General features: G+C 44.0%; 1 protein-coding gene across 3 annotated transcripts in view; it reads left to right on the top strand.

Moving 5' to 3' along the window:
* Positions 1 to 6081: 6081 nt before the first annotated feature.
* PLOD2 (procollagen-lysine,2-oxoglutarate 5-dioxygenase 2) overlaps positions 6082 to 21068 on the top strand; it is a 91062-nt gene continuing 76075 nt past the window's right edge. For all 3 annotated transcript variants that reach the window (XR_009555588.1, XM_060242314.1, XM_060242313.1), the window contains exon 1: positions 6082 to 6334. Coding sequence is in view for 2 of the 3 variants with exons in the window: in XM_060242314.1 (XP_060098297.1) it covers positions 6226 to 6334 (109 nt within the window). In the remaining variant the exon portion in view is untranslated. The remainder of the gene's footprint in view (positions 6335 to 21068) is intronic.

Raw genomic sequence — 21068 nt, 5'->3', positions numbered from 1 at the left:
TTTAGAGTGGTAAGTATCAAAAGCAGGTGAGGAAATCTGCCTCCCTGTGTATTTCTGATATGAATCCTTAGATGAGAGAGACAGAGTTTCCAGATTATTATTATGAATCATAATTTCTAGTGCCTGTCAACACCTCAGGGGTGAGATCCTGTGATCTAGAAGGTTCTAGAAGGATTTGCATGGACAAATAGGCAAGCGGGAACAAGAGTTGCATCAGGGAAGGAAATGAAATTACCCTTGACACTTCTGTCAGTGGAGCTATGCTGATGGAAGAAAGGTAATTCCACCCTCTTCTCCTCCTCAGCACATCCCTCATCCCTGACCTGGACTAAACACATGAAGCTGCTTTATATGGAATCAAATAATTGGTCCATTAAGGTCAACCTTGTCTAGTCTGACTGGCAGAAGCTCTTCAGGGTCTCAGGTACAGGTCTTTCACATCAACTGCTACCCAGTCTTTTAAAATGGAAATGACAGGGATTGGACCGGGAACTTTGTGCATGCCAAACAGATGCTCCACAACTGAGTCATGACTGCAGAGATGAAGGGAATGTAGGGGGAAAAAACCCTGCAGTCCTTGCATCTGCAGATTGCTGTATTCAATCACATCTATTAAATTCATTATTTTGATAAGAAGATGAAAAGCATCCTGCTGAATCAGACTAAGGTCCATCTAATCTGGTATCCTTCTGCTTCCAATGATGCCAATGGTGGTCAATAAAGCATCACCAGAAAGCCCCACAAGTGCAGCATAAAGAGAACTATCATCCACTGTAGTTTGTAGTTACCACCAGCAAGTGGTAACACTGCCTCTGAACAAAAGTTCCATTTAGCTGTCATGGGTAGTAGCTCTTGATGATAAACAAATCCTGACAGCTGCATTATGTGCAGCAGAACATGTTTGCTGTTCTGTATATACATGGGAGAGAGCCATTCAATCTGGATCCATGGTGCTTCAACCAATACAGTACACAGAGCCAACAAGCTATGTTTATCGGATAAAATTATACAAAATAAGAATTTTTCTGCCCAAAATACTGAACATTTATTGCTTTTTGGCCATTTCAGCAATGGTTTACACTTCTCTAGAACAATATTCTTATTGATGTTGGAAGGCAAGAAGGGGGGGGGGAAGCAAATAAGGACTGTACATTTCTGAAGAAGCTCCAAAGTGTTCTCGAGGAGGGAGTGGGGAAGCCACAATTACATTTTGAAATCAATTATACATGCATCATATTATGTTCATCTCAGTGCATCATGCAGAAGCCCAAACTAACTCACTAGATTTTCCTGCCACAATGGAATACAGATGGAAAATAATCAGAAACACTTGCATACAGATTTAAAGGCTAACTCGCATTGGATTTATATGTAATTTTACAATGATGTCACAAAACTATTTTCAGACTTTATTGCTCTTTGTGAGGGAATCTCTTTTTTATAGGTATTTTTGGATAATAAGACATTATCAAGAAAGAAAGTAAATGTCTGGGATGTGGCTAGCACACAAATGAAGGGAGAAGTCAGCACATAAGCCTCTAAAGGCATTTTAACAAGTAATGCAAACAAATCCCTTTTTGGAATGCACCATGGAGGGCATTTTAAGGGATGAACACTATTTAAGCCTCTTTCACACTATTCATAGCATTGCATGAAATGACTTTGTCTTAAATTGGTTTAGAATGTAAATGTGAAAAAATATTTTAATGCCTCTACAAAAACTATAAAAATCAGATTAATACATAATAGAAAGTAATATTGCTGGATTTAATATTGTTTACATTCTAGCAGCCTTGGATGGGGCAGGCTAGTCCGATCTTGTCAGATCTCAGAACCTAAGCCAGGCCAGTCCTAATTAGGATTTAAATGGGAGACCAAGGAAGCCAGGGTCACTCAGAGGCAATGGCATATCACCTCTGTTCATCTCTTACCCTGAAAGCCCCACGAGGGACTGCCATGAATCAGCTGTGACTGGATGGCACTTTACACAGATGCACATTCTAGACCCCAGAACACTTTCACTGGGCAGAGTGGCAGGACTTCAGAAGTATTTAGGAAAACATAATGGAAAGCAAACAGCATTGATCTTTCCAGATGCAGAGAAGGCTTTTGACAACCTAAATTGGGCCTTTCTTTTTAGAGCCTTCGAAGATATGGACTTTGAAGATAATTTTATAAAATGGGTTAAATCAATCTACACAATACAAACTGCACAAATGTTTATTTCTGATATGAATCTTCAGATGAGAGAGACAAGGTAAAATTGTCCAGTATCTCCACTGCTGTTTATTTTGATATTGGAAATATTGAATAGAAATTTAAGATGAGAGAATTCCAGGTATAAAAATCAAAGGGGATTCTTATAAATTGAGAGTTTTTGCAGACAATTGTATGTTTTATAGAAAACACTTTGAAGAGAATTCAAACATTAATGATTAAATTGAAAGAATTTGGTGGGGTTGCAGGTTTTAAAGTTAATAAAAGACTGATAACAATATTAAAATGCAAGATCAACTACAAATTATAACTAAAACAGGTTTAAATGTGAACAGAAGGCAAAATATTTGGGTATTATTCTGTCAAATAGAAATTGCAAGCTGTTCCAAAATAATTATTTTAAATTTGGAACTGAATTTAAAACGATTTGCAGAGGTTGGCCAATTTACAGTTGTTACTTTGGGATGGAATATTTATGATTAAGATGAATGTTTTACCTAGACTGTTATTTTTATTTCAGGAGGAAAGGCCTCCTGAATACCTTAGGAATTTCCCACCAACCTGGAAAGGCCTCTAGGCAAGTGCCCCCCCCCCCACCCTGCTGTCTTCCCACCCATCCAACTGAAGGCATTAATTCCCCCCCCACACACACACACCTCAAGGGGAGGTAATCTCTGCCATCTAGAATTTCGTAACCTGGAGCTGGCAACCCCACAGCCTCTACATGGGAAAAGGGCAGTCTTTCTTCACTGTGTGTGTGAGGGGGGTCCTGGAGGTTGGCAACAGTGGTTCCCTGGGAGTAAATGGCTGGTAGCATCAAGCAGCTGACACTGTGAAGAAAGCCACTGCAAGCCGCCATTTTGCTCCTTCTGAAGTGGCCCCTTCCTGCTGTGAATGAACATTCCTTGTCAGTTGAAGAGATGCTAAATGCTACTGTTTGTGTGGATTAAAGGAAGGAAGGTAGACAGACAGAATGAAAAAAAAAACCCTGAAAGACAGAGAAAGAATGAGAGAAAGAACAGAAGGGGAGGTAGAAAAAAGAGAGGGAGAAAGGAGTGAAAGAAAAATGAGGAGGAGGAAGATAGGGCCCTGAGGAAAGGCAGTACTGATCAGTAAGCTCACAGGAGAATCTGTCAGCAGAGAACTGTCTTGCTCAAAGGTCAGTGGCCATCTGATGGGGTTCTTGCCTGACAGGGTCGGTGGTGGGCAGGTGACAGAGAGGCTACCCAATGGTAGTGAGAAGTGGTGACAGAGTGTCAGCCAATAGATGGTGCAGTACTGTCCCAGTGACTGCAATGAATCAGGACAGTATAATTTGTCACCACGGCTTCAGTTTTACGACTAAAGGATTCCATTCCCTTCTCCCTTCCCCTTCACTTTTAAGTTTTAAAAATGTATCTGTATGTTTTGCAGTTTTATCTCTTTAATAAAATTAAAATTTCATCAAAAAAAGGAAGGAAGTATGTTCTTTTTCTCTCTTCACACTTAGCGACAGTGCTATGATGATATACCCCATGATTTTGTAAAGGTCTAGATTGGTGCTTTAGAATACCCCAGCTGAGGTAAGAGTCCTGCTAGATCAGCCGAATCAGACCGGAGGTTCATATCATTCACCATCCAGTTTCACAGACTCAAAACAGGGTTGCCAGGCATGGGGAGGGGGGGTTGGGGGGTACCACCAGTGACAGTGTGGTATCACTTCCAGGGCAGCCCCGTAAGTAACATCATACCTTCCTAGGAATAATCAAAAATTCTGTGGTAAAACCATAAAGTTCCTGGTGTTTTTTTTGGGGAATACTTCAATTTGGTGTAGTGGTTAAGTGTGCGGACTCTTATCTGGGAGAACCGGGTTTGATTCCCCACTCCTCCACTTGTACCTGCTAGCATGGCCTTGGGTCAGCCATAGCTCTGGCAGAGGTTGTCCTTGAAAGGGCAGCTGCTGTGAGAGCCCTCTCCAGTCCCACCCACCTCACAGGGTGTCTGTTGTGGGGGAGGAAGGTAAAGGAGATTGTGAGCCGCTCTGAGACTCTTTGGAGTGGAGGGCGGGATATAAATCCAATATCTTCTTCTTCATCATCTTCTTTCCCGGAAGTGATGTCACAGCTTCAGCCTGATGGCATTTTTGTTTGTTTGTCTCCTGTCCTCTTGAGCAACAGTGGGAGAGAAGGTTGCTGACAAGTCCCACCATAGTGGGTGATCAGGCAAACCTGGCAGGCATAGAGAACATAGAGGCCAAGACCTTTTTCTGACTTTCATGCTCCTTCCTGGCATTGGGTTTCATAGGTCTGCTACCTCTCTATATGGGTGCTCTCTTCAGGTACCATGGCCAGTAGCTAATGACAGAGCTATTCTCCATTAATGTGTTTAACCCCTCATGGCCTTCACTAGCAGCAAATTCCACATAAGTACTATAAAGCTATCGGCATTTCAACATAGCACTTTCGTTAACAGTTTTCTTCATTTCTGTTGCCCAACAAGGCCACAGAACAACTAGCCTCTGAAGATTCCATAAGATTGTGAGGGGAGCTTGGAGCCTTCACAAGAAAGCTATTCTTAGGCTGAAATTACATGCAATTCACTGAACCTGTTCTTTCCTGACATGAGCTGCAGGTAGCTCTCAATTGTATTTGAGCCATGATACGTTGGAATGTTTTTAAAGTGTTCTGCACAGTGATGTTTCCCTTGCTGAACCCCCTCACATTTTCCTAGTGCAGCAAACAGCTTGGGGTGTGTGATTTGGGTTAAGCTCTTCTTCCATTGCCAGGGGGCTCGTGGGCGGGGGGGGGAGTCCCTACTCACAGGGACTTTGCCATCTTGTAGGGATGCAAGCCTCCAGGTAGGACCTGGAGACCCCCCCCCCCCCCCGGAATACAGTGCATCTCCAAACTACAGAGAACAGCTCCCCTGAAGAAAATGGATGCCTAGGAGGGCGAGATCTATGGCATTGTACCTGTTCTCCCCGGCTCAATCACCAAATCTCCAGTAGTTTCCCAGCCTGTATCTGGCAACTTTAACTCCCCTCCCCTCCCCCGCTAGTGGAGACCCGGCAATTCTACATCTCAGGCTGCCAACAATGTTAAAAAGGCATTCCCACACCACAAATATAGGTACAAAACGTATGGGTGATTTCCCAAGAAGCAATTCTTGGCAAACGGGGACGATTAGAACATCTGCAAAATACTTTAGAATGAAGGTCCACCGCCCCTCCATGGGCTATAACAGTATAAAGTGTACAGTTGCTGAAACAGCGAGAAAGTAGTTATTATTATCTTGAAGCGAAAATATAACTTGACGACGAGAGAGTTACATTTAAACAGCTGCAAATATCACACCCATCGTCGTTATTTTCTCCCCTCAACGCTACAATAATATCGCCCACCACTTTGGACTAGAGTGGGGGCGTTTCAAGTCAGGGTTTGGGCAACGGCTTCACTTCCGTACTGAGCATGTGTAAGGGCTTTACACCGCTCATTCGAGGACGCCCAATGATGTTCTCGCACCGGCATCGTCCAGGCTGGGAAGTGCAAGAAGGGACTGGAGAGAAAGAGACCCACACCCTCCCCCCCCCTTCCCGATGGCCAATCGCGGTAATCCTGCCGAAGCTCCGATTTCGCCTAGCCTCGGGTCTGCCTGCCGGCCATCCCCTCCCACTCCCGCCTTTCTTATAAAGCCCCAGCGCGCCCTGAGGATGCCCTTTGCCTATTGCTCTTAACGGAGCCGACAGCGACCGTCATCCTGCTTTCACCTGGTCGCATCTCCTCGGGGATTCCCATTCCCCAGCCACTTCTGCAAGTGGTCCCCCCCCCCCCCCCCTTGGTACTTCTCGTTCGTATCCCCAGCTCTGACAGACTTCCCCCCTGCCCTTCTGGAGTTAACAGGAGCCTGCTGTGTTTTGGGGAGGGGGGCGCCGCGCACTGCGTCCGACTAGCCCGCCTCGCTAGACCCTCCTGGAGAGGGGGAAGGCCAGAGGACCGCTGGTTTTGCTTCCTGGGCTGACTAGAGCCGAAGATGGCGATGAGTGTAGCTGGACCTCTTGCCTTGCTTCTCCTGGGGTTAGCTGTCTCTCTCTTACAGCCCAGCCGCACTGCTGAGACCGAGCAGCCGCCCATCCCCGCAGGTGAGAAGGGAGATGGACTTCTTAAAGCCACTTCTTTTTGATTGTTTCGCGCTCGCCCCTCCCTTCCCCCCCAGTGTTGGGTCTCTGTCTCCGGCCCTGGTTGAGCTCCAACACGTGCGAGATCTCTAGCATGCATGCCCGCTGTCATCATCGGAGTGCTTTGTCCAAGTTGTGTTGAAAAGGAAGGTTAATTTTTAAAACGAGAAGTGCTGGGAAGAGGTTCTAAAGCGGGTTTAAAACCCATATGCTCTTTTGTTCCGAGCCGCTCACTTTCCATTCCCCTCACCCTATCCCTATGGCTGTTAGAACATGGTTGAATTGGATTATAAAGAAATGGATGGACCGACAGACATAGTTGATGTTTGATCTTGGTGATCCAACTGTTGTCATTTTTGTGTGTGGTAAGTATGCAAATGTCTGAGCTTGCATCTCAGTGTTCCCTAAGATTTACTATTAGGTGAGTGTCCACAGAATTGCAGCATTGCTTTGAGAATGAATTCATTTTAATTTGGGTTTGGCGTGTAGTCAGATATTCCTTGCGAGGGGGTGTAATGGGTTGGTGTAACACAAGTTTGATCAAGCCACTTCAACACTGAGCAAAGCCTCCCTTATTCCTTTTTCCCTCCAGTCCTCCTCCAAACATGAAACAAAAGCCTTGTTGTTGTAGGTACTAATTGCCCCAGTTCACAAGCAGCTCTGGTACTTCATGTTTTGCATGAATTTGCTACACAGTTTCTTTGTTTCTCTATTCCCTCTCATGTTTCTTGTTACGTTGAGCACAAACCTCCTGAGAATACCCTTAAGGCTCCTATACATAAGTGGGGCAGATGTACCTCTCATCAACGTGGGTCTTCTGAAAAAAGTTTCTTTTGAAATTAAAGCACAAATTTCTCTTTAAGTTTTCAAGGAATGAAATGAACACAAGGAATTCGGAATACATTTTGGGTGTTGAACACTGAATGCTCTTTGTTTGGAAAATGTGTGCAACTTGGAACTTGCATGTTTTACTTGTCATTTATATTGCATGTGGCTTAGATGCACAGGCGGTGAACTGTGTTAAGTCCCATGAGTTATCACAGTGTGATACGCTTCACACACTTTTCTTCACTGTGGGGCCTCAGTATAAGGAAAAATTAAATTGTGAAGTTCTTCATGGCTGAGGGAAGAATTTAACTATGCTACGTAGTATTTTTTATTTTAAAAAGTGATTTTTTTTTTTTGCATTGGAGACTGCTAGAGATGGAAGTATATGTCTTGGGGGTGGGGGAGGTATTATTAACCTCTACAGGCAGATAAAGGTACCCTGCTTCTCTGGCATCTCTCTGTTGCTTCTGTACTTTAATCATGCTGTCTGATACAGCAGGCTTGACTTTTGAAAAACTGGAAGATTCCATGCAATAACAACTCATAGATAATAAGAACAACTCCTTTTGCTATCCCCTGCTGTTTCCCTGTAACAGGATGAATTGAATAGTTCTTTCCTTCCAGGTCTTGTTCACGTTCAGCTCCTTGGATCCTGTAATGATCTTGTTCCCAAGAGCTGGAGAGCAGTAAGAAATTTAATCCTTTATGTATAAAACAGAAGAAAGAAGGCATGCCCAAAACATATTCTGGTACTCTTTTGAATAAAAGATCCATTTGGTTTAACACGCATAGCATATTTTCCACTTTATACTTTCTCTCTCTTTTTTTTGCCATCAAGTTGCAGCCAACTCGTTTGCCAATGCCTACCTCTGCGCCACAACTCCTGATATTCCATGGTGGTCTCCCATCCAAATACAGACTAGGGCAGACTATACTACTTAGCTGAATTGTGAATTGAAGCAGGCTGTCACTTCTGTTCCCTATCTCTACTTGGATTTATTTTTAACATCTATTATAATTTCAGATTTTTTTTAAAAAAAAACACATTTTGATAGATTACTCATTCACTTGTTTGTGAACATAAGTGACTAATATTAAAAACCCTTTTTGTTTTGCCACACAGAAAGAACAGTCTGGAGTTAAGGTACCAGTTTATGAACATAAATGACTAATTTCAAACATTTACTTTGTTTTGCCATGTAGAACAGTCTAGGGTTAAGGTACCAGTATTTCATAGAATTCTTGGCAGTTGTGGTTTAATAATTGCAAGCTGCAATTGATACTCTTTTCATGCTCATAACTTCATTTTATATCATGAGACTTTCCTGCACACAGATTTGCATCAGTGCTGGTGTGGACTGTTGTCCATGTCATAATAGCACTGTAGAGATGCATATTCCTTCTGATCCATGAAACTCATGGATGGCATTTGTCAATCATTCTCTGTCAGTTCAATCTACTTCACAGAGTTCTTGTGAAATAAAATGTAGAAGGTAAGAACCATGTGATATCCTAAACTGCTTGGATGAAATGGAATAAATAATAATAAGGCAACATAATTATTATGTGTATATTTTTCTGATAAAGTATTTGTAGCCTTTGAAAGCACTTACCACTGTTATTTCTGTTTTGCTGGTATAGAAAAAAGCTCTGTTGGTTCTTCCTGAATGTACAAAGTTCACTAGGTTATGTAGAAACTATTTGTTGCTTGGGAAATTAAATGATTTGATTTGATGTATTCAGTTTATAAACCACCCTCCCCTGGAGGGCTCAGGGTTGCATACAAGATACAGTAGTGTATCAAGTAATACAACAGTTTAAACAAATCCAATAAAACAGTTAAACTTTATAGTCCAACAATATGTTCCTCTGAAGGCATCTGATGTGAGTTTGTACCCTCCCCATGGGGGCAGGGAAGGGTGAGAGTTGGAGACCAGGTTTGATGGCAAACCATTGTTGTTCTCAACTGTAGGCCTGGCAGAACATCTCTGTCTTGCAGGCACTGCAGAACTGTACTAGGTCCTACAAGGCATGGATGCCACCAGGCACAGAGTTCCACCAGGCAGGGGCCAGGGCTGAAAGGGCCCTAGCCCTGGATGAGGACAGCTGGATGTCTTTCAGGCCAGGGATCACCAGGAGATTTTGTTCATCCATTGATGGGTTTCACCATTCAAATAACAATTTATATTGGCTGGTAAAATAAGAGTCTCACTACTGCAGGCTAACGGCCCTATTTACTCTGAAACTGATGTGTGTAATATAATTGTGTGACCATGACAAGCACCTGATAGTATCTGATTAGAAAAAGGTAAAATGCACATATAATTTGATGAGTGTACCCTCATTATAACCACCCACACAAACATTGTATCATTTCTTCACAAACAAATCCAAAATCAGTAGTAGCATAATGTTTTTTTTTTAAAAAAAAATATTACTAGCCAACTATCAAACGTTATTAAGTAGTGATTCTAGGTATTTCATGGCTATTGCTTTTTTTGCTAATGAACTAGCACAGGGGTGGTCAAATTGTGGCTTGGGAGCCACATGCAGCTCTTTCACACATATTGCGTGGCTCTCAAAGGTCCCCTGCCCTGTTGTCTGCTTAGAAAAGGTATTTATCTCTTTAATTACTTTGCTAAGCCAGCCATCACATTTAAGAATACATTTAAAATTAAAGTTGCTTGCTTTCCACCTCTCTCCCTCCCTCTCTCCTCCATCTATTTTCCTTCCTTCCTGTCTTGCGGCTCTCAAACATCTGATGTTTATTCTGTGTGGCTCTTACGTTAACCAAGTTTGGCCACCTCTGGATTAGCATTACAATGTTCTGCAAACTAAATCTGACTGTTAGTAAAAGGTCATGGGGCCAATTCATAGACTTCCTTTGGCAGATCAACAGTACATGACGTAGAGTACAGTAGTGAATCCTGAGCTTGGGAGCAGCTCGCTCCCCTGTGTATGCAGATATGTGCACACAAGCCTCTAAAATGCCTCAAGCCAGAAGCCTGTGAGGCATTGCATGTTTTTTGGGGGAGGACAAGAAATAAATGATCTAGAAATCTCCACACACATTGATTACCAGTGTTTTGTCTCCAATATTCCATAAACCCTAAAGAATTTAAGCAGACTCATTTATACTATCCTTTGTCTCCCTGCTTCCATTTACTTCAGACAAGTACAACATCATGCCTCCTGAAGCAGTGCTATCTTCTCAGGAAGCCATTTATGGGGTTTGTGTGTGTGATTCATTTGGTTAATTGATAATGTCATGTTTTTCTGCATATCTGAGGGGGGCAGAGCCAACTGATCATTTTTGCTGTTAGGTGATCACTGATTCCTTCACTTGTAGTAGACCTCCACCTCAACTGCTGTTATGTTCTTGGGGTCCCGTACCCTCCAGGAGCATCCTTTCAGGGGGAATTTGGGAATGCAGATGGAGTGGAAGAAAGAAGTTATGTTCTGCTGGTGGAAATTCTTTTATCAGAGTTTTGGTTGTAGTTTTTATTTATTTTTATTTTTTTGCAGAATTCAAGCTAGGAAACTCCCCAGATATGTAGAAATCCCTGTGTTTTGAGTGGGTGGTCTGGTTTTGTTGCTTTTGAGATCAGCATAAGCCATCCAATTAAAACTAGATATATGCTATATAAACATTTTGCCAGTCTTGCCCCATGATCTGTTCCCTTTCCTTTTAGGAAATGAATGTGTTGAACTTGAGACTTATTCTATACATTATGCATAGTCTGGTGTTACAGCGGAACCACTAGCTTCTCCAGTGAAAGAGTCTGTAGCAGGTGTTAAGACAGTTTTCTGAGATTCTGTAGGCTTCTGTCAATCCGAGTCAACAGTATGAACTGTCAGTAGATGGACCAATTGTCTGTGTCAGTGTAAGGCAGCTTTATATTATGTGTTTACTGATTGTAATCTTAGACTCTCATCTACTTTATATGAGTTATCATCAGGTTAATAATAGAAAAGAGCAAAAGTCCAGTAGCACCTTAAAGACTAACAAAATTTGTGGCAGTGTATGAGCTTTTGTGAGATACTTCTTTAGTGAGCAGTGACTCACAAAAGCTCATACCCTGCCACAAATTTTGTTAGTCTTTTAAGGTGCTACTGGGCTCATGCTCTTTTCTACTGTTTTAGACAAATACGGCTACCCATAGTACATGAATGGATGAGTTAATTCATGCAGAGAACTGTGTAAACCTCCACTGAATAATTTGCATTCCTCATATCCTAATGAAAAAAGTGCTTTATTGCCTTAGAAAAATCCTAATAAAATAAATAATTGTGCTGTCCATAATTTCTTTTTTAAAAAATGGATTCTGGTTAGTATAAATGCTAAAAACAAAAAACAAAAACAAAAAACCCCCTGATGTATGGCGGACTCTGCTGATTTGCAAACTTCTTTCATGCTGGGGTCCCTGACACTGTTGGCTTTGTTCATTGCTGAGTTCAGTTTTAATTCCTGATAAGTTTTCCATGTTGTTTTGCATTAGTTGCTTTCCCATCTGTTTCAAAATCTAAGGAAATTATTTCTGGTGTAACTCTGCTTGGTGCTATATTGCTTATGTTCTATGAAACTATTAAAATAGATTAGGAGTATCTATGGACAATTCTTGTCACCATTATTATTGCCTGCTGGTAGGCTTCCCAATCCCCAGGTCCCAGCGGGGGATCCCCTGTTTTTACAGGCTTCCCCCTGCCCCAGCCAGCTGGCCAGTGGGGGAAGCCCCGCCCCCCACAGTCACCATGAAGTTTTAGAGCTCCTATAGGTTTAGAAACCTGAAAACAGGTCTGTGTGCCTTTAAGGCTGAGCAGGAAGCAGGAAACAGGAAGGGCTTCATGGGAAAGGGTCATTAACAGTTTCATAGGAGAAAGGCCCCTCCCTTTGTTTTGCTTTCAGTTTTCAGAGTAAGTAAAGTTCTGCAGGAACAAGACCCAGTAAGTATTTGTGTGTGAGAGAGAGAGGGAGGGGGCAGGGGATTCCCTGGTTTGTAGGCCCTCCCTCTGCTTTAGAAAGCATGGGGGGGGGGGAGGCAAATGTCTACTGGGCACTCTATTGTTCCCTGTGGAGAACGATTCCCGGAGGGAATAATTGGGAATTGATCCGCTCTGGGGGGGCTATTTTTTGAGGTAGAGGCACCAAATTTTTAGTATAGCATCTAGTGCCTCTGCCCAAAATACCCCCCAGGTTTCAAAAAGATTGGACCAAGGGGTCCAATTTTATGAGCCCCAAAAGAAGGTGCCCCTATCCTTCATTATTTCCTTTGGAAGAAAGGCATTTAAAAAGGTGTGCTGTCCCTTTAAATGTGATGGCCAGAACTCCCTTGGAGTTCAGTTATGCTTGTCACACCCTTGTTCTTGGCTCCACCCCGATGTCTCCTGGCTCCACCCCCAAAGTCCCCAGATATTTCTTGAATTGGATTTGGCAACCCTACCTGCTGGAGCAGAAGTGATTTTCTGGGTCCCTGAGAGGCTCAGCTGTGCGACTGGTGGGGCACAGGGAGGCTGGCACCGCCCCCCCCTATGTTGTGCAGTGGGTTGCTTCAGGCTCGCCAGACAGCACAACAGCATTGTACCCCTGGGTATGACCACGCCCCCGGAACAAGAACACTTGTACTTTACGGTTATCGCCCCAAGAATAAGAACATTTGCACTTTACAGACATCGGCGCCCAAGAACATGAACACTTGCACTTTACAGACACCAACACTTTAAATACAGCAGCGCTTTATTTAGTTCTTTTAAACCCGTTTTAACTCCTTTTAACTCTAGTTGATCTTAACTGCCAATATTAACAGAATTGGATTGCTGATGATAATTTATTGGTTGTTTAAATTAATGTATTGGTTATTTAAATTAGATTACTGTTTCATTAATTGGCTAATTTGAGGAAACTGTATCTGTGGCAAATTAATTGGGGAAGAGTAGCTGATTGGGAGGGTTTTATACTTAAGGAGCCAATGGAGTTAATTTATTTATTTATTTTTTAGCTAATGAATTAACGGGTAGATTTGGGGTGGGGGTTTTAATTAAATAACCATTAGACACTATTGGCAGGTTAGCATAATTGATAGATTGGCTAGAGAAGGGATGGTTGAGGAGGGAGTAGGTTCAGCTATTTCACCGGTCTGACGTTCTGGTGGACACCAGCAGGAGATGACTGGCCTGGGGATTCCAGTACTCCTGGGGAGGGGAAGGTATGACGGTGGGAACAGGCAGAATTATAAGGGAAGGAGGCCGAGACATGACAGTGCTCGACCCCCTTCCAGCCTGTGTCTCATCCCGACGGTGGCAGGTAGTGGGGCCAGGTGAAATTACTCGCCTCCATCACTGGTGTTATGCAGTGCCAGGTCCATAAATAATAAGACCTCTACCCTTTGGAAGTTCCTGTTTGAGCAGGATATGGACCTGGCATGCGTGACCGAGACCTGCGTGCGCGATGGGGAGACCGTAGCTCTCTCCCAGATGCCCCCCCCTTAAGGATACTCAGTCTTTCACCAGTCATGTACTAGCAGGCGGGTAGGAGGGGTGCCTCTATTCATACTCCTTCTGGGCTCTCCCGGCCCCGGAGATCAAAAGCATTGAATGTGCCGGTCTGGCATGGGACGTTGGGGAGGGGTTGGCGATCTGGCTGGTGTACCGACCGCCTAACGCACCAGCTGGCGCCTTAATGTCCCTGGTGGAGGCCGCAACAGGCTGGGCATTGGAGTACCTGAGGCTTTTGATCCTGGGTGACCTCAATGTCCATGCCGATGACAAGACCTCCAGTCAGGCGATGGACCTAGTGTCATCCATGGCGATGCTAGAACTCTCCCAAATTGTTACAATGCCCACTCACCAGGCGGGGCGCATGTTAGATTTGGTCTTTGTGGCGGGAGTTTTAGTGGACGATACTACTGCTGAAGCAGTGTCATGGTCGGACCACTATGCCCTTAAGGCTCGTGTGGGTGTCCCACCCCAAGCCCATTTAGGCAGTGAGCGTATTTTAGCTTGCCCACGGAGCCAGATGGACCGGGAACGGTTCCAGACAGCTCTACAGGATCCCTGGCCTCCTGGCAGTTGCTTGGATGACCTGGTGGAATGACAGACTCTCCAGAGCCATCGATGAAATTGCACCTAGGCGTCCTCTGCGCCCTCGTCCAAAGCCGGCACCTTGGTACAACCAGGAGTTGTGGCAATTAAAGTGAGGACTCAGACGACTAGAGAGGCAATGGCGGCGTACTCGAGATGAAGCGACTAGAACATCTTATAGAGAGTTTATGAAGTCCTATGAGATGGCAGTCAAAGCCGCAAAGAAAACATACTTTGCGGCTAAGATTGCGTCTGCAATTTTGCGCCCGGCACAATTGTTCAATTCAATTCGGACTCTTACAATGCTACCACAAGGCAGACCAAATTCTAAGGAATTGGAGATCGGCTGTGATGCTTTTGCGAATTTCTTTGCAGATAAGATTGCGTCGCTCTGCCGCAACCTCCCCGCCACATTGGAGACAGAATGCGAACCCGAGGCTCCGTGCCTGTCTTTGGATCGTGTTCTGGACTGTTTCAATGTTCTCAGCCTGGAGGAAGTTGACAGGATCCTCTTGTCTGCATGCCCTACAACTTGAGATCTGGACCCTTTTTCCCCGTGGCTTATTAAAGCTTGCCAGAGGGCGCTCAGATATCCTGTACAGGATATCATGAATAGATCCCTGATGGAAGGGCATTTTCCAGCACCTCTTAAAGAGGCGGTGGTCCGCCCTCTCCTGAAAAAATCAATGCTAGATCCGGCCAAATTGGCACACTATCGGCCGGTCTTGAATTTACCCTTTTTGGGTAAACTCATTGAGAGGGCAGTGGCGTTGCAGTTACAGAGTTTTCTGGAGGATGCTTCCGTTCTCGATCCCCATCAGTCCGGCTTTCGCCTGGGTCACGGGACAGAGACAGTGCTGGTTGCTCTGGTGGATGACCTCCAGCGGCATCTGGACCGAGGCGGCTCGGCAGTACTGATGTTGTTAGACCTATCGGCAGCGTTCAATACGGCTGACCATCGGTTGCTGACTTGCCGTCTCGCCAACGCGGGAATTCAGGGGCTGGCCTTACAATGGCTTTCCTCTTTCCTCGATGGTCAGGGACAAAGGGTGGCGATTGGGGGTGAACTGTCCCGGAGGTACACGATTGCGGGGAGCCTCAGGGGGCGGTGCTTTCCCCAATGTTGTTCAACATCTACATGCTCCCCCTTGCCCAGATTGCCCGGAGGTATGGGTTGGGTTGTCACCAATATGCTGATGACACCCAGCTCTATCTACTCATGGATGGATGGCCTGACTGTGTCCCAGAAAATTTGGACCTGGCGTTACAAGCTGTGGCTAGATGGCTCAGGCTGAGTAGATTGAAACTAAACCCAGCGAAGACAGAGGTCCTTTGCGTGGGTCGACGTGGTCCGGAAAGGGAAATTCCCCTACCAGCCTTTGACGGTGTGCCACTGACAATGGCACACAGGGTCAAGAGCTTGGGGGTACTATTGGAACCTGCCCTGACAATGGAGGCCCAAATAGCAGCCACTGCGAAGTCCGCATTCTTTCATCTTAGGCGGGCAAGGCAGCTGGCCCCTTTCCTGGAACACGACGCTCTGGCAACAGTGATCCATGCAACGGTGACCTCAAGGTTGGACTACTGTAATGCTCTCTACATGGGGCTGTCCCTGTGCTGAACCCGGAAGTTGCAGCTAGTGCAGAATGCTGCCGCCCAGCTGTTATTAGGGCTCCCCAGGTGGGAGCACATTCAGCCGGGGCTCCGGGGACTGCACAGGCTGCCAATAATATACCAGGTTCGGTACAAGGTGCTGGTTATTACCTTTAAAGCCCTATATGGCCTAGAACCTGCCTACCTTAGGGACCGTCTCTCCCCACATGTTCCCCAGAGAGTGCTTAGATCTGGTTCTCAAAATCTACTAACAATCCCCGGGCCGAAGGAGGCCCGTCTGAAGTCAACCAGGGACAGGGCCTTTTCGATTACAGCCCCTTGCTGGTGGAACCAGCTACCCGAAGAGGTGAGGGCCCTGCAGGACCCTGGGCAGTTCCACAGGGCCTGTAAGACAGTCCTCTTCCAGTTGGCATATAACTGACCGGTACCTGAAAAACCCCAAAGGAAGGTTGTAGGATAGCATATTGATAGATCGTTTTCTTGTTTTCTTGTTTTAACTGCTGTAAACTATTTAATGTATTTTAATATTCATTAATCTTATTGTTAGAATTTTATGTTGTGAGCCGCCCTGAGCCGCCTCGGTGGGGAGGGCGGGATATATATCGAATAAAATGAAAATGAATGAAATGAAATGAAAGAAGTGAACAAAGCTGATTACCAGATCTTCACTTGTAATTTATGGAACTGAGTTCAGTCTCCAGATAGAGGGAGCTTTTCAGACACAAGCACAACTGAATTGAATAGAACTTGTGCCCAAGCAATATATAGAGAGTAAAGCTCAAGTTTTCTGGGCCCAGATATTAATATAATACTTGCAATTCTGACTTATACCTAACTGTTGAAGTAAATGATCTTGAACAGCATTTGCTTGATTAAAAATCAATAGTAAATGTGAAAGGTATTCAAATGAGTGAATGAATAACATACAATTCCATCCTATCTTTAATTTTTTTTTTAAATTACCTCATTTATACCCCACCTTTCTTCACACAGGGGACCCAAAGCAGCTTACATTGTTGTCTTCTGCCCCATTTTAATCCTCACAGCAACCCTGTGAGTGTGAAGTATGTTAGGCTGAGAGAGGGTGACTGGGCCAAGGTCACCCAGCAAGCTTCCAAGGCAGAGTGGGGATCTGAACATGGTCTCATAGTCCAGCACTTTAACAACCATACCAGACTGGCTCTCATTAATGTGACAAAGATCCCATTGAGATTGAATCTAACAAAACTAACATTTACAAGTAGACAAATTGCTCATGAAGCTACCCAGAAGCAGGGAAAGTGTGATTATAAAGTTTCCTTTATAATTTTCAAATGTTTTTCTGGCATGGTACAAGTTGTGGATAATGATGAAGCCACAGTTGTATATACAAATGCATTCTTTTTTGTTCCTTTATACTTTGTCAATGTAAACTGCTTGACATTTAACATAACCAAAATTCAGTGGAATCTGAAAGATGGTGTGGTTTTAGTCTTTGCAGTTTTCCCCATAAATGGTAAAATGTCAGTCATCTCTTCAGCACTTCTCTGTGAGAACCAGTTACTCACACAAGGGACAGCCTGAGCCAGAAGCTGGATTTGCTGACGAGTTTGAATCAGAAGTCCTGTTGCATTCAACGGACTCTCTATTAGTTTGCACTGTTGGTCCTTTTGCCAATAAAGTGTAGCTGATACAGATTTGGCTCCCCACATATTGGAGATAATTTCTAAGTACCGGTATTCCTGCTGAAGTTGTAACAAGAATGTGTGTATAACTCTAGTCCTTCAACAGAATTGAAAGTTGGCTTGTTTGGGCCATTAGTGAGCTGGGTTTGAGCTACCTTAGTACACCTAATATTGTTATCTCCTGAACTTTTGATTGATGTAGCTTGTAGAAAGTAGTATATAAAAATGTGACATGTTGATGTGAACAAATTGATGGACGTTCCACATCTAAGACGTCTTCATACTTCCATCTGCAGCTAATTCCATTAAAAAGGGGTGAAAATGCCTACTGCCATTCGATGTATACTTTGCCTTACCCTGTGCTATGCATGATTATGAATGAGATTTGAACTCCCTCCATATGCAGTGCCATGGGAGCTGCTTCCACACAGTGCAGTTTCATGCTGCAGGAGCATGTTTGCAAGTCACATGACGGCATGAGTGGTTGTGTGATTGTTCCTGCCTACACAACTTCATATTCATACATGCCCATTCATACGTATTATACTGCCCCCAAGTGCCAGGGCTGGATCTAGGAGGGAGCAGAGGGGGCACTTGCCCTGGGTGCCGACAGAGGAGGGTGTGCGCCAAATTGGGTATGGAGTCAATTCTATTCTATGGGCCCATAAGATAGAATGGGCCCATAAGGGGGCATTTTTTTTTATTTTGCTGCCCTTCAAAAAACATGTAGATCCAGTGCTGCCAAGTGCTATAAAGCATGTGAAAGGATTTAAAAGCAGTAAAGTAAAAATGCCACTTTTCCTTCTCACTTCTAGTAATTAGAGAATATTGGAACTATATTTCAGCTTTCTAAATGTGACATGGTAGTAAGTTTGTTTCTACCTGCTGTAGAAAAGAGAATCTTAATGCTGTATTTTTGAGAGCTGAGGTATGTTTTACAAAGCGTGATAGATGCTATAGGTGTGCAGTATAGCCCCGCGTAGCCTGTAATCCTTTATGGGATTCCTCACTCGTAAACCTTGCAGTAGTTTTCTCTCAGTCACTCTGGTATTCTGTTACTTGTGAAGCTCATGGCCCAATAAATACCTCTAAAGTACTGTATCATGGTTTGTTGGGATATTAACACTTTTAATATATATTATGCTGTGATAAAGTGAGGCTGATGCTTAGGAGAGTTCAAGAGAAGAGGATGAAATACTACAGCAAAACGGGATAAGGCCCTGGTTGAAAGGTCGATAAAGTGGGTGCTAAAAGAGTAATTTAAAAAGTTCTGTGAATCTGGTTTTTGACTGCTGCTGTTTAAACAGCTGGTCTTGGGTTTTTTCATTGCTTCAGGGCACGAAGCTTTCACTACAATAAACCCAGTAAACTTTTTTCCGCTTTGTAAAACTCAGCAGTTACTGAAGTGTAGCTATGTTGATTATTTTCGATACATCACAATATTAAGGAAGCAGCATCTGCATACAGCGCACATTGAAGCAATGATTTTTCCAATGCACACACCTAGTGCATTTACTTACGGCAGTGGTATGCACTCCACAGTTTTTAGAGAGCAACATTTGTAGTTACTGTTAAAAAACAGTCCACATTTCCTTCTAGCTCTGGCATGCACTTCAGGGAAGTTCACAGCTTTCCTGTCCTTCTTGTGACAGCAGTCACCATATGGACTAGTTATCTGATGTAGTGTGAGTAGAAAAGAGCAAAAGCCGAGAAGCGCTTTAAAGACTAACAAAATTTGTGTCAGGGTATGAGCTTTTCTGAGTCACTGCTCACTTCTTCATATGCGTCTAGAATGATGTGTGTTATGCTATTTTTATAACCATATAAATGAAAGCACAAAAGGTTATGAAAACACATATTTGGGTATTGCATATATGGATTACTGTACTCTGTATAGTGTTTATGATGCAATTTATGTGGGACCTGAAATTGCCAGCGTGTAAGTAATTACAGTTTTCTGAGTACTGCAGATTCTTCAACAGCACTACTAGGCTGCGATCACATACATTAAATAATGCACTTTCAATCTACTTTCAATGCACTTTCCAAGTGGTTTTTGCTGTGTGAACTGGCAAAATCTAGTTGGAAAGTGCATTATTTCGTGTCTGTGATTGCAGCCCTAGTGTGCCTAAGTGGGAAAGCAGAGACAGATTAATCTTGGCATGGCAGTGAACATCTTTTCTGCATGAACTATATGTGCTGCACATGTGCTGCACTATTTATTTTTCACTTAACGTAATGGTAAATTTGGTAATAATAAGTTGTGCTTTGATTCAGTCTGATATAAAAGTGTTTGTGGGGGGATGAGGAATGTTGCCTGATGTGATGATGTCACTTCCAGATCACGCTGGGAGTGATTTCATGGCATCAGTGCTAAGCGAATGCCGCTCATTTTCTTTGGCATTTCCCACCACCATCCAGTTTCCTAACCAAACCATAGTCTTACCTTTCTTTTGGATTCATATACTCTGCTGGCTGAGGATCTAGTACACAGGCCCTTTGATAATAACTTAATACACTAATAAAGCATATGATTTTTTTTTAAATTTCTCTTGGCAAATTGCTCTTAAGTTCATTTCCCCAGATGATATCTTCTTTTCAAACTCCCTGTGTTTAAAATGTGTTTTTCAAATTTAAAGCTTGTATCAACTCCCATCTGGGAAATTCCGGGAGATTTGGGGGTGGAACCTGGAGAGTAGGGTAGCCAAACTCCAGGTGGGGCCTGGAGATCCCCTGGAATTACAGCTGATCTCCAGACTAAAGAGATAGACTTGTCAATCCCCAGGTCCCAGCGGGGGTTCTTCCGCTTTTCCAGGCTCCTTCCCACCCCCCAGTCAGCTGGCCAGTGGGGGGAAGCCCTGCCCCCACAGCCACCATGTGACTTTCCACCTCCAGAGGCTTCAGTCTCTGATTGGACAGGCTTCCTCTCGGGATGGTGTATCTGTGCTACTTTGAAGAAGGTGGCAGCAACTCATGAGTAGAGATGCCAGTCCCTCGCTTCAGAGTTGCCAGAAACGAGCCGGGAGGGGAGGGAGATAATGTCCGCTGGGCACTTCATTATTCTCTATGTGGAGATCGATTCTCATAGGGTATAATGGGGAATTGATCTGGAGGTATCGGGGGCTCTGGGGGGCCCTGTTTTTTTGGTAGAAGCACCATATTTTCAGTATAGCATCTAGTGCCTCTCCCCTAAAAACCCCCCTCCCCCAAGTTTCAAAACGATTGGACCAGGGGGTCCAATTCTATTAGCCCCAAAAGAAGGTGCCCCTATCCTTCATTATTTCCTATGGAAGGAAGGCATTTTAAAAGGTATGCTGTCCCTTTAAATGTGATGGCCAGAACTCCCTTGGAGTTCAATTATGCTTGTCACACCCTTGTTCCTGGCTTCGCCCCCAAAGTCTCCTGGCTCCACCCCAAAAGTCCCCAGATATTTCTTGAATTGGACTTGGCAACCCTATAAAGAGATCAGTTCCCCTGGAGAAAATGGCTCCTTGAGCAAGAACTTGTGGCATTAA

The sequence above is a fragment of the Heteronotia binoei genome, chromosome 6 (genome assembly GCF_032191835.1).
Source record: "Heteronotia binoei isolate CCM8104 ecotype False Entrance Well chromosome 6, APGP_CSIRO_Hbin_v1, whole genome shotgun sequence".
NCBI lineage: Eukaryota > Metazoa > Chordata > Lepidosauria > Squamata > Gekkonidae > Heteronotia > Heteronotia binoei.
The sequence above is the reverse complement of the archived record's forward strand: the minus strand, read 5'-3'. Positions and strand labels throughout refer to the sequence as shown.